Here is a 13,627-nt window from a genome sequence, read left to right on the forward strand (position 1 = left end):
CAGCCGCAGCAGCAGGAGCATCTCCAGCTGTAGATAAAAAGACACCAATCGACGGTTGTCTTCCCATCGCTGCTGCAGCGTGGGGTTTCCCAGCGCCGACTGCAGGGTTACCGCGCCCATCTCGTCGTTCGATGGCCGGGCGAGAGTGTTACTACGGAAAGGGCAGATGTTAAGCTTGGCAAAAGGGAGACAGTAGGCCGTCTTGTTGAATGAGGTATAGTGACTTTATAGATTAGCCTTTTAGTCTGCCTGGGCAGTGTCTTCAGTACAAGGCTGGTGGGTGTGATCCCCCCCCACCTCCTCCTCCTCCTCCTCCTCCTCCTCCTCTTCCTCCCCTCCCCTCCCCTCTCCGGTTGGTTGACTGAGCTCCGTAGCTTGTAGCCTGCGTTCGGGAAGGGCTGCTCCTCGGAAAACTAACGCTAGCTGGCTAGCTAGTTAGTGAGCTAGCGCTGTGGTGCTCGTTGATGCGTGGATCGGAGGTATACGCCGTCTTGTTGTTTTCCAGTCAATGCCAAAACGCAAAAACAAACGCAAATTAAACCAGGTAAGGTGAAATAAAGCGACGATTATGCTGCTTTCACATCTTTTCACAGTCACCGTTAATACCATTAGCTGATGAATTGTTGGCGGAATTGAACTGCCCGGGGGTGGGGTAGCGATAGCTGCTGTTAGCTAACGTTAAGTTGGCTATTTTTTTTTTTTAAATCATAAGCAAAGATTAATAGCTACAAGAGTGTCCGCAACGGCGGATAAGCAGATTTGCCACAAAACTTATATCCGCGGGACTGACTCATGTATTCAGTCAGTTGAGTTAACTACTGCTAATGTTACGAAAGCTTGTGGCTGCCGTTGAAGTAACGTTAATGTTGGCCGGTGAGGCTGGATGTCAGTGACGGCCCAGCGGAGGTGTTTCTCGGCCTAAAAACACGGCACTTGGGAGTGCTGGGCAGTTAATAGCCAGAAGGTAATTGGACAACTGTGGTGATAATGTTTCAAAGCTCATTTCAAGCTTCATAGCATTTGGTTTGCCTTGTAACGTTACTCGCTGTGTTAGATTTAAAGATGTTGCTGTCAGTTGATGATGACAGACTGGGTTGGGCTGGAACAATAAACGTCCCGTAAACAAATTAACCGCAAATATTGGTTATTGGCGGTAGCAGACCAGTCAGCATCACCAGTTAACTTGAAAATTCCCTACTGTGTATATATAACAGCTACACTTTATTAAGGTGAGTGGTAGCCGCGTTAACACCCTTTTTTACAAACCGAACTAATAAGTTAGCATATTACTGCCTCTGCAACGAAACGGCCGCGCCGGTGCACCGCCTTTGGTTGGTAACGTTAAGATACTGTCCACAGTTAGCTAACCGACAGTTCGGCGATGGATCGTACATTTTCTTCTACTTTGTGAAAAATAACCAGCATCTGTATTTGCATTTGTTGCTCACTGAAGTCAAACAGGCCATCGCCGCCCGACCTTGCAGTTTTTACAGGCTCGGGATCCACTGCTGGATTAGAGATCCAAATAAATATACCGGTACGCCGTAATTAAATCAACCGGGCACTGTCTGTTTTAACGAGATTGTTAGTATGCGAGTAAGTGGATTTCTGGAGGCCGAGCAAGCAGCGAGTTTCTCGGTTTACCCCACTCTGTTGGCTTAAAAGCTAAATACATAGCACTCCATGTAATTGCGGAAGAGCAGCTGAGTGTACCCTGAAGTGGCTGTGGTTACGTTATTTTGCATTAGATGCTATTAGCTATTTGTTTAATCTGTTATGAAATTCAGCGGGTCTGAGGTCGGATCGTTTTCGCTTATCTACCGGACATTTCTTAAATCATAAGTGTAATCGTTACAAATAAAGTGACTGAGTACATTGCTTTCTGGAGTATTAGCTCTGCCCTGCCTGCAGGCCTACACTTAAAAGCCTGCTAGCAAGCTAACTAGCGGACAGCAGTCTGCAAGATGGCGTTTAGCTGCATCTTCTCAGATTTCCATCAGTGCAAGTCATATTGTCATTACATTGTGCAGCGGACAGTAAATGTAGGAATTTGATTAGATTAGTCCGATACTAATTGTTTAATACTTACTGCAACATCAGGGGGCAAATTTTATCATGTAAAATGTGTGGAGTCTCTGTAGACCAGCCTTCTAAACAAATTAGAGAAACAAACTGAGTGAAACAGCTATCCGGCAGCCATTCGAATACAATGCAAACTATGCTACTGTTGTAGGCAAATCACAGAACTGCACTAAGTCAACTATCAGTACACTGCACACAGAGCAAGGTAAACCTGAGCATACAAATCACTTAGGAAACGTATGTAATGTATGTATTGCGATGTAGTCTTAAATATTTATGCCATACAGTAGCTCAGTCATTTCTGTTATTGTTACTTTTAATTGTCCCAATTGTATGAAAAAAAATATTTTCCGAAAATGCAATTTAATCCCAGTTTATTAAAGCAAGAGTGGTATTAATTGTACCACTCCAATTAATACATACTGGACACATGGAAAAGATGGACTGTATTAGACTTTTGATATCAGTGGCAATGTGTAAATCCAGGCACTTGCTATAATCATGTTGTGTGTAAAAGAATTAAGATTAAACTCATCCTTTTATGATTGGGAAAACATATTTCTAATGCCTGGGTTGGCTTTGCCAGCTGTTTATGTTAGTGGACATGGATAGGATTAGAGCCTCGTTGACTGAGGATTTTAGCTTTTAGGATTATAGAGTTGCTCAGTGATATTGCTGGTTATGGTCTTTTTCTATGATCCAGCTTAAGACTGTGAAACATTGCATTATCATCTTTTAACAGTACAGATCGACTGTCGTGTTCTTTTAAGAACAGATGTATAGCTACCTATTGCAGAGAGAGATACATTTGTAAACTTTAACTAGAAATTTAGGAGACACGTTTGACTTCAGAGAGTAGCAGGCACAGACTGCCCTTAAGGGACCTGAGAACAGCTAGCGAGCTACAACTCCAGGCTGTTTGCCACTGCTCATTGTTTATCAAGCAGTCAGCTGACCCTGATCAGGCGCTTGGAAAGGAGAAGTGATGAGGCAGAGGAACTCCTTAACTGTAAGCATCCATAGAGGTCAATAGGAAATAATATTTCTTAATGTGGAATATTTAAAACTCAGATGTGTAATATTACTCCTGGCTATCTTATTTCCTGATTTAATGCTGCCGTTTTAGACTTTCCTATAAAAACAGTCAAATGACAAGAAATTGCATCTTGTATTCATTTGATTTTGAACAGTTTGTGAATTTTGCCGTTTATCATTGAAGAGCGTTTTCACATGAACCTTTCAGTTTTAACTCAAAAGCCTTTATTTTCATCAATCATAACTGCAACTAAAAGTAAAGTATTGACTTATTATAAGTAGCATCATTTTGTTGTATATGAGTCAATTAATCATTATTGAAACATTATGTGCAAAAAATTGCACATAACTGCCTAAACCCAAATGAAAAGACATTTTATACATCAATGTTTAATACATTTATTATGTTAAACGTAAAGAGAAAATGCACAAGACACTAATCATACGTTATTGTGGGCATTGATAAACCTTCTTATCTGAAAATATAATTCAGCACAACTGATATAACTTGATTTTCATTGTCTCGTGCAAATACAATTTACATCAGTTTGAGAAAAGTAAAGAATATAGTTTTAAAATAGCAACTATATTTTCCGAGGTTTTCAAGGTGAGAACAGCATTTTGCTGTCCCTTGATGATACCGCATAATAATTGCATTCCATGACACGTTTATTATAAGATTAATGAGTGTAAGAGGATAACCTGTGTTAAAAAGGTCAGCCAATCAGAGGGCCTAAAGGATACCGTAGTCAGGTACAGAAGATTTTCACTCTTGTCCTGAAACCTCCAGTGACATAGGCCTACTGACTGAAATACACCAGGTAAGGTGACTAAGAAGGCAAGGTTGGTTAAAGTGAATTAATTTCTATCTGTAATCTGTGTTAAATTTTCATTGAATTTTAGTTTTCTTTAGTGTAATTTTTTCGTATCGTGATGTTGAACTGTTACACGCGTAATGTGAATTTCTGTCATAGCAGGCTTTTATGAAGATAAAAGGGCCCGTTAGTTACTCATAGATGGCAGCTTGCATAGATTGTAGTTTTTATAAGTGATGCAAGTGACTGTGTACTTAAACCATGTATTTTCTTGGTTGTAATCTTCCAGTGTCATGTTAGATATCCTTAGACAGTTGCCTTTTGAAAGGAAGTTTGTCCTTTTTTTTGTTAAAGTTGATTCAACAGCGTTTTTACTGTAACTTAAACAATCCTAACTGATGTTGCATTTGGTCAAAATTGCATGCATACTATTTTTTTGGTTTGTTAACCAGTTTTCTGGGTGTTGTCAGAAATGGCGTTGTGTCTGATTCAGTATCATAGAAAAAAAAAAACTTGAGTACCATTTGAAACATTCACATTTGAACGTTATTATCACTAGAAATGTGTTTTGTAATGTACTTCTGTTCAACACGCTTGAATAATTAATTAGTTGGATCTGAGCACAGGGTTATCCATTTTCCAGGATAACTAGAGTTGGTAAGGGATCAGTGACCATGTTCACAAACTAAACCCAACTACTGACCTTATTCAAAATAAGACACTATATTGATTATTAGATGTTGATTATAGGTTGCTCGCGGTCATGTTGCCACCATGTTGTCACTTTGCAAAAACTGCTTTTTATTGCCAAAAATGATCAGACTTAGACTGCGCATATGTCATCAAGCAGTCGGATGCGTCACAGTATGCTGCAAAGTTGCTTGCTTTTACCATTTTTTTTCTTCTCTGTTTTGTTTTCGTCAATTCAAAAATGCTGAATATACGGAGTATTGTTTTATAGAGCAATTGTCTAAATCAGTCTTTACAGTCCTCGCAAATGAAGCCAGTGTCTTGCTGAGGAGGAACTGTCCCGTCGTCGTCTTATCTGCTGTGATTTTTCTGGCTTCCCTAAAATGACTGTCTCGAAATGACTTTGAAAGAATATATCAGTTTGCTTTGATTAACGAGGTCGGGTGTAGTTCAAGGTATGTTTATTATATTTGGAGCATGCCACTCGATCACGACTTTGAGTTTTTAAAAAGTGTTTTATTAGATGAACTTTTGAGAGTGCCTCAAGGCTTTGTATTAATATAAGTGGCTTATTGATCACTTGGCTAAAATTCTGAGTATCCCAGGGATTGAGGTCAACAGGATAATGACTGCTTTTCGGATCATTGGAAAGTCATGCCTTAACAGGATTTGTCTGGCAATCTAAATTGTGTGTCAGGATTATGTTAGTGACATTGAGGTGGGAAACTAAGGTTGAACCATGAACTGTACATATTATATATCGTATGTAAACAGTTTAGTCATTTGAAACGTCAGTGTAATCACTGACAATGAGCCGGCTGAAAAGGCTCCAGCAACTCCCGGTTGTATGCGAGTTGGGTTCTTTGCTTAAAAAAAATATGACCTTGAAATTATAATTAAGATTTGTGTGAATGATTAAAGTGCTTCTCTCTATTCTTTTTTTAGATCAACAAGTGCCCCGGTAGCTGGAGAAAAGTAATTAAAAAAGCGGAATAAAATGAGTGAACTGGACCAGTTACGCCAAGAGGCAGAGCAGCTCAAAAATCAGATCAGAGTGAGTTTCTTTAAACACTTTCCCATATGCCATACCATCAATTATCATTAAAAATGGAGAATTTTTGCCCTAATGATTTGACTTTTCTTCTTTCAGGATGCCAGGAAAGCATGTGCAGATGCCACACTATCACAGGTAACATTTAACAAAGCAATCTTAGGTTGAAAAAGGTTTGGTCTAAATTCTGGGTTAATTTTGGCACTTAATTTTGATTTAGTTTTAGTCCTGGTCTGTTCTTGAAAATGTATATTAGTTTTATTAAAATTAGAAAAGACACTTAGATTTCATCAGTGACAGTTTAGTCTTATTTTTGTGATGCATTTTTATTCATTTTTTTTAATCTGCCAAGCATTTTGAGGCTACAGCTATCGCAATCTTTGTTGTGTATAGTTACCATGGTTACAAGTATTGTTCTCATCTGTTGCAAGGTTAGTGGAAAAGGCACCGTTCACACACACTGTCCGTGTCACTTTGCTCTGCAGTAATTCAACAGACTGACTCTCCTCAGTGAATCCAGTTGTCACTTCCAGATTTTGTCCATTTGAACAGAAGCGCGCGCTCTGTTGTTCCTGTTGACCTAGCTTACCACAGCTAAATGTGCTCTCAGTCGCAGAACAGCTGATCATTCAGAAGCTGGATTCACTCACTTTCACTATTCACTAAAGTAGTGTTCACGCTTTGAACAACTATGAGGAAGATTTAGACGTTCGACCGCCGACATTTATGCTGTAATTTACTCATTCCCTCTGATGGTAACACCAGAGATAGCCGACTGAAAGTAACGTTCAGGCTTACCTTTTATAAATGTCGGCGGGCTGGCAGCATGTTTTTGTTCTCATTTTAGTTTTAGTCTTTTTTTTGTTGGGTGATGAAAAAAAGGTTGCCAACAAATATTCTTCATAGTTTTTGTTGACAAGATTCCTATTGACAGTCAGAAATGAACCAGAATATATAATGTTTTGCAGATCACAGCTAATATTGACCCCGTTGGACGAATCCAGATGCGTACAAGACGAACGCTGCGGGGTCATCTGGCTAAAATCTATGCCATGCATTGGGGAACAGATTCCAGGTAAACATAATGGCAGAATTTATGACTTATGGTGTGTAGGGATGTTTTGTTTACATTGTTTCATTCTGTTTGTGCTTTATGTCAAATGTTAGATGCTGCCTAAACGTAGCAGTCGTTTATACTGATGCGGTTAATACTCCATTACTTGAAAACAGCTGTTTGACACATTCAGTTTTTCAGCAGTTTGGCAGACATCTTTATCCTCTTGTCCTTATTCCTTTTTTTTTTGTTTAAGATTCTAGCTACAAATAGATTTTGTCCAATGATTTGGATGTTGTAGAGGTATAATATATTGCTGCTCTCATTTTTGTAGGCTCTTGGTCAGTGCCTCTCAAGATGGCAAACTCATTATTTGGGACAGTTATACCACAAATAAGGTAAGTCATGTTTTTCGAGGGGGGTTAATGTAGTAGTGGTTGAATCTACACTGTTAACAATCATCTTGTTGAGATAGATCAAAGCTTACAACTTGTTTAGTAGATTAGACATGCAGTGAAGGCGCGTCACTGTTGTCCTCTACATCCAAATAAATGAAAAACGGCTACATTTTCAAAACTTGCTGGCAATGTAGATACAAATTAATGATATGGACCTGGTCTCTGACACTCTGCTTTAATGACATTGTATGTCTTTGTTCAGCTTTTTCATATTGTTCCTGTATGCAACTATTTTTGTGGATCTCATTAGATTACACTAGAATTAGGAGGAGGGAAATTTAACTCCTCCCAGGTTTCATTCATTTGGAACAAATTAAAAATCGGTTGCAGTTCAGCTGAGAATAAAAGGTATATGTGGCAATTGTGCTCACTTTGCACACCCACAGACAGGAAATTTTAAAATACTCAGAAGTTCTAGTATATTGAAGCAGCTTTTTTTAATGGCACGGAAAAAATGTACATTGAACTTGATACGAGGGGATATCGGGGGGGAATTAGAAGATTAAAGGGTCGTCCTTCCATTGTATCTGTACACCTGCTGAGAGGATTGCAGGCTAGATCGAGGTCAGAATTGTATATCGGATACGTTAATGCCTCACAAAGAGAAACACTGCCAGTTTCAGCGTTCGTTAAATTAGGCTACCACATTTAGCTGTCTGTGAGTGTCGCTAAGTAGCAGCTCATTGATCGAAATGTATGATCAGGTTTCCATCACAATGGAAAAGATGCGGGCGTGATCATACAGAATACTGTCTTTGGGGCATAACAGCAGTGGGCTTCAAAATAAGAAATCTTACATTAGAATTAGTTAGACCTTGAAATGTATATATCAGACACTAGTACCTTCAGGCATGACAGCGGTCATGGATATTGTACATTCCTTAGTTAGAGTGGCATCCTGGTTTTAGAGAATCTCCATACTGCTTAAATGGAGTCATTTTACATTTTTACTAATGACTTTTTCAAAAAAGGCTGCTCTTAAAAAATTTTTTTTGTTACCAGATTAGTAAAACTGGCTACTCTAACTTCTAATTTTCTTAATTTTCTTTGTCAAAATTTGTATTTTTGTGTGTGTTTTCCCCTTTGTTATAGGTTCATGCCATTCCACTTCGATCTTCCTGGGTCATGACTTGCGCATATGCACCTTCAGGAAATTATGTGGCCTGTGGTGGTTTAGACAACATCTGCTCCATTTACAACCTGAAAACACGCGAGGGGAATGTACGTGTGAGCCGTGAGCTCGCTGGACATACAGGTATATGATTTACTCTCTTGCTTTTTTTTTTTTTAATCATCTGTCACATCATTTCTTAAGCAAATTACAAAGGACTGGTTTATATCATCACTTTGTAGTCAGCTGAAATATCTACAGCCATTCTGATGCTACATTGTTTGCTGCATGTAAAACCATTTTAAGAGAATTAGCAGATCATTGGTGAAACATAATTTAAAAACGTATTCATAAACATATTTTTGCAACATTTATAGGAAAATTTGCCTTTCATCCAATTTTCCATTTCTGATAATGAAGAGACTGGGAGCCTAGAGATGGAAAACAAATAGATAAAGCCGCTCAGAAACATGTACCTAGAAAATACAGAACTACTGCTGGCAGTACAGCCGCTTATCTGAGCAAAAACCAGTTAATACCAGTGTCTCTAATTCCCAAAATTAAGATGTTTATGAATCTAGAAGCTTACTTTTTTTACTGTTACTAATGCTGATTACACATATTTGTACAAATATGGGAGTGCACTACTAATTATATATCGTGACATGCAGTAACATATCGATAACTCACCTATTGATTCTTTCAATATCAGGATACCTGTCCTGTTGTCGCTTTCTTGATGACAACCAGATTGTTACAAGCTCTGGCGATACCACTTGGTGAGTAAAAGGATCGCCTACATGGAGATTCATTACTGAGTTATTATCAAATTAGCATATTTGTGCAAAAGGTAGGAAGTTGGAGAAAGGGCATATCTTAATCCTGTATTTTGTTTTTATAGTGCACTTTGGGACATTGAGACTGGCCAGCAGACAACCACATTTGCTGGACATACAGGTGATGTCATGAGCCTGTCACTGGCCCCTGACGCGCGGTTATTCGTCTCTGGTGCTTGCGATGCCTCCGCTAAACTCTGGGATGTTCGAGAGGGCATGTGCAGACAGACATTTACTGGCCATGAGTCTGACATCAATGCCATCTGTGTAAGTTACTCAAAAAAAACCCAAACAAACATCAAAACAGTATTTCAGCTATTTTTTTTGTTAAAATCGCACTTTGTGTATTCCTTCATTGTGCATTAATGATTGATTTCTCTTCTATAATTTTCAGTTCTTCCCTAACGGCAACGCCTTTGCCACGGGCTCTGATGATGCCACCTGCAGGCTGTTTGACCTGCGTGCTGATCAGGAATTAATGATCTACTCTCATGACAATATCATATGTGGCATCACCTCTGTTGCATTCTCGAAGAGTGGCCGTCTTCTTCTGGCGGGATATGATGACTTCAACTGTAACGTGTGGGACACACTAAAAGCTGACCGTGCTGGTTAGTAGTTGAAGCATGCAGTCGAATAACTAACCCCCTTTTCCTTCATGTTACAAAAATAATCTTGGGTGAATAATTAGATGTAAGATGGCTACATATACTGAACACAAATAGATATTAATGTTCAATATCATTAACCTGTTTACTTGCTTGTTTTTAGCCCTGTAGACTAAATTACAACTGTGCTACTCTTCTAGGTGTGTTGGCTGGACATGACAACCGTGTTAGCTGCCTGGGTGTTACTGATGATGGCATGGCAGTTGCAACAGGATCCTGGGACAGTTTTCTGAAGATCTGGAATTGAAGCCTGAAGGTTACATTTCTTTTTAATTGTTTCACATTTTCTTACATCCGCACCAAAGGCTGTTCCTAGCAAAACCCGTAGTTGCACTTTTGCTGTAGCCTCATCTTTTTCTTGGCTGGAGTGGTCACCAGTGTGCTCTTGCACTACTTGTGTCCGCTTGTAGCTTCGAGAGTTGTGTGTCCAATTAAATGTCTTTCTGTTTATTAGTCTTTCGCTGTGCTGCTAGCTTGAATGGATCTTTGCTTTTTCTTTTCACCTGTGAAATCAACATTCTCCTCTCTACATTTTCAGTAGACAAACATCAGGAGGGTAGCTGTTTCTAGTATTTGTTAAGCTGTTTTTTTTGTTTTGTTTTTTTTAAGATTTTGGAGATGGTGCATTTATTATTGGTCAATTGGTGCACCTCAGTCATTTTCAACCTCTTACAATTGACAGTTATCCCACAGAGGAAAAAAAACATTCCACAACTTCACTCAGATTAAAGTACTTCTTTAAAACATGAAACAGAACAGCTTTTGCTGGCATAAAATGTAGAAACTGTATGTTTTGTTATACTTTTACTCTGAATTCCCTAGAGAGAACTGGAGTATATGATTTGGTGAAGAAAAAATAAACGTAAACTCACTTTGCAGCCTAGTTGTAGATATACATTGAACAGTAGCCCCCTCCCTACATTCTTAAGTCAATCTGTGTGATTACGTAGCTTTTTGTTCAGTCTGACTTTTCCAATTACAGTCTTAAATTTACACTTGACAATAGGTTAAATCAGCAAAGTGTTAGATCAGGATAGGTTCGTTAAATTCTAAATTTAAGTCTCTTTGTTTCCCAGATGTTCTTTTAACTCCAAAGTTGACTGGAAGACCATTACAACTTCAGAATGTTCACAGCATCTTCTTCAACACTGTTTAAACTGACTTGGACACCACAAAAACGAAGGGAAACCAATGCCTTTCCTACACAAAGAAGAGCACAATTGTTTATCACCTAGTTAAGAAAGGATCTCCTGTGGTATCAAATCAGAAACTTGTGCATTCCTTCTTGGACCATTTTATGTTACCTTGAAAGAAAAAAACAACACTATCATCCCATGCAAATGTGTGCGTCTTGAAAGCAAATGTTGGAGTGTAATTGTACAAATTATTTAACTTTTTTTTTTTTTTTTTTTTTTTTTTTAAAGAATTCTATTCTGATGGTTTGTTATTCTTGATGGCTTTCTTTTTTGTCATATTTCTTTAGTGGTTTTAGATATGTTTGAATTACAGCTTTGTCTTTCTAATCCGGTTAAATCATATAAAACAGATGAGAGAAAACATGCAGAAGTAAAAAAAGCTTGGATCATATTACACGAGCAGCTTTCAAAATGTCCATGATGTATTTATATACTAGCTGTTTTTGTTTCATCACAGCCTTTGCACATGAAGAAGCTTTGCCTCTCAACTAATACTATGTTAACTAACCAAGCACATGCTATAAGTTATGAATGCTCATTCCAGTACAAAAGGAGTTATTACGAGTAACTTAACCAGTTAACCCCCTTAATTCTTGTACATGCCTTTTGGGTGGGAAGGGGTGGGGTAGCAAGGTAGGTGCTGAGATAATTGGGGCATGGCTGGATTTTATTATATGGATGGGGGGGATTGTGTTTAGTATCCACTTTGAGTGAAACACCTCACCTGACTAAATAGACACTTCCTTTGCTTGGGACTGCAGTTGCAACTCTGTGAATGAAATGTACAAATCAATGTCTGAAAATAATGGTCTGATGTTTTAAGTTAAGACATTTAATTTTGTCTGCCATGAGTTAATTTAGATGTGCATGCTGTAGACTTGCTTTCAATGGTGCAAAAAATCCTAGATTTTTTTTTTTTTTTTTTTTTTGGTTTCTGAAAAGGAGAGTAACCTATTGATTGAACTTAATAGAAGCCAATTTTTTTTGGCTGAAACTCTGCATACATCATGTACTAATACTGGTAACGCTATGCACCAGAGTGAGCAAGAATGGAGAAAGACTTAATATTGACTGCATACTTAGTGTAAATTATGCTTACCAGTTCTATTGATGCCAATTTTTGTAATAATTATAACAATCATTGTGAGAATTCTATCCTTGACAAGTCCTTTTCTCTCCTTCAAATCTTCACACTCAATGGAACAAAAACATCCTCACAAACTGTCCATACTAAAACTTTTGTACATTTTTTTTTCTTGGTCTTAAATTGAAAATCAGAGCATCTGAATGACAACATTTCACTGTATACAGAAGCACTTTTGTTAACGTTGTGACATATTTTCACTTTTCTTTTTTCTGCGATGATGTACAATAAATGTGATGTATTCGTGTGTGGCCACAAGTGAAAATGCAATTCAACTGAGATGGATTCCCTTTTCTCTTTCCATTAATATTATAGAGCTCTGCACCCTTATGTACCTTTTCACTTTTTGTATTTCATTTCAGTCTGTTGGTGTTCCACGGTGAGCTGGATGCAAGATAGATACTGTACTAAATTGTACTGTTATTGATTGGAAAATGTAATAAAAAGCTGTTTGAGATCGCTCTTGTTGTTGAGTTGAATCCAAAATGTTTTTTTGAATGTATGATTGGCTGATGTAGCCCAAACTTAACCTCTTGATCTTTTTTGATGTGCCGTCTTTGTAGTCAATAGATAGTACCAGTTTATTCCAAGCATGTTGTATAAATTGACTTATAGATTCTGAGAAGGCCAAATAGTTGTGGCCGGGCTTTCTCAATTTCTCATAAAACACTTTGTCAGCTCATTTAATTTTGTTCAGGCCTAACTCATCCATACTAGTAACTCCAGTTTTGTAGATGATTTATTTGCTAGTGTTGGTTTCTACTCAGGCCTTAACAACTCACATATTTTACTACCATAAATTTTTACAACAAAGTTTATGATTGTCAGAAAAGCTGCACTTTAAAGTATTTGCAGATAACATCTGTCTATTTTTAATTTAGATTTCCATTAAGGTACAGCTCAGCCATTAAATATTTGCAGGATGCCTTAACAGTTAATCGTTCATGGCATTGGAACATTAACCAATGTTTAACCAATATAGATGACCGGATTACGTTCTTAGACCGTTAAATTGATAAAATCCCCAAATCAACCAGTTAACCGATTTCTAACAGGACGTTACTGCAAACCATCCTGAAGTCCTATAACCCATAACGTAACCGTTGAACAAATACTTCTGCCACTTCTGCACATTACTGGGAATCCTGTGACAATAGCAAAATTTTGTCTGATGTCGGTAACTCTTACATATCAAGTTGTCTTCTTTTCAGATATAACTAACTGACCAAAACGGCTGACTCAGCAGCACAGCAATGACTATTTACATAAACATATTTTCCTGGCAGGCAGCTTGTTCTGAAACACCGCGGCCGTTGAGTCGATATAATGGTGATCATAATACGATATAGGTAAATGTAGAAGATTATAAATTGTTATCCGAGACATTTCACTTCATGGAATGCAGTCCAAAAATTTTTACGTGTTATTTGTTTATTTTAAAGTTAATATAGCTGAGCTGGACCGCCATCTTGCCATCTCTTTCTAAC

The 13,627-nt window shown here is 38.0% G+C and overlaps 1 protein-coding gene across 4 annotated transcripts; it reads left to right on the forward strand.

Annotated features, from left to right (window-relative positions):
- The first annotated feature begins 79 nt into the window (after window positions 1–79).
- gnb1b (guanine nucleotide binding protein (G protein), beta polypeptide 1b) lies at window positions 80–12,602 on the forward strand. Of its 4 annotated transcripts, none has more exons than XM_067587069.1 (11): window positions 80–214; window positions 5,568–5,676; window positions 5,773–5,811; window positions 6,642–6,748; window positions 7,062–7,125; window positions 8,278–8,440; window positions 9,009–9,075; window positions 9,198–9,399; window positions 9,527–9,743; window positions 9,941–10,056; window positions 10,877–12,602. In XM_067587069.1, exons 2-10 carry the CDS (start codon window positions 5,620–5,622, stop codon window positions 10,045–10,047), a joined length of 1,023 nt encoding a protein of 340 aa, XP_067443170.1. In that variant the 5' UTR covers window positions 80–214; window positions 5,568–5,619; the 3' UTR covers window positions 10,048–10,056; window positions 10,877–12,602. The 4 variants fall into 4 exon arrangements, with proteins under 4 accessions (XP_067443170.1, XP_067443172.1, XP_067443169.1 ...); XM_067587068.1 differs by lacking the exon at window positions 80–214 and adding an exon at window positions 337–544; XM_067587070.1 differs by lacking the exon at window positions 80–214 and adding an exon at window positions 992–3,938.
- The last annotated feature ends 1,025 nt before the right edge of the window (window positions 12,603–13,627 follow it).

Source organism: Thunnus thynnus, chromosome 4 (genome assembly GCF_963924715.1).
Source record: "Thunnus thynnus chromosome 4, fThuThy2.1, whole genome shotgun sequence".
In the NCBI taxonomy this organism is placed as follows: domain Eukaryota; kingdom Metazoa; phylum Chordata; class Actinopteri; order Scombriformes; family Scombridae; genus Thunnus; species Thunnus thynnus.

Bases quoted from the DNA above. Each gene is read 5' to 3' on its own strand.
- gnb1b (XM_067587069.1), top strand. From the start codon at position 5,620: ATGAGTGAACTGGACCAGTTACGCCAAGAGGCAGAGCAGCTCAAAAAT. The intron at 5,677-5,772 runs GTGAGTTTCTTT...TTCTTCTTTCAG, and splicing joins AGCTCAAAAATCAGATCAGA to GATGCCAGGAAAGCATGTGC. The intron at 9,400-9,526 runs GTAAGTTACTCA...TATAATTTTCAG, and splicing joins CTGACATCAATGCCATCTGT to TTCTTCCCTAACGGCAACGC.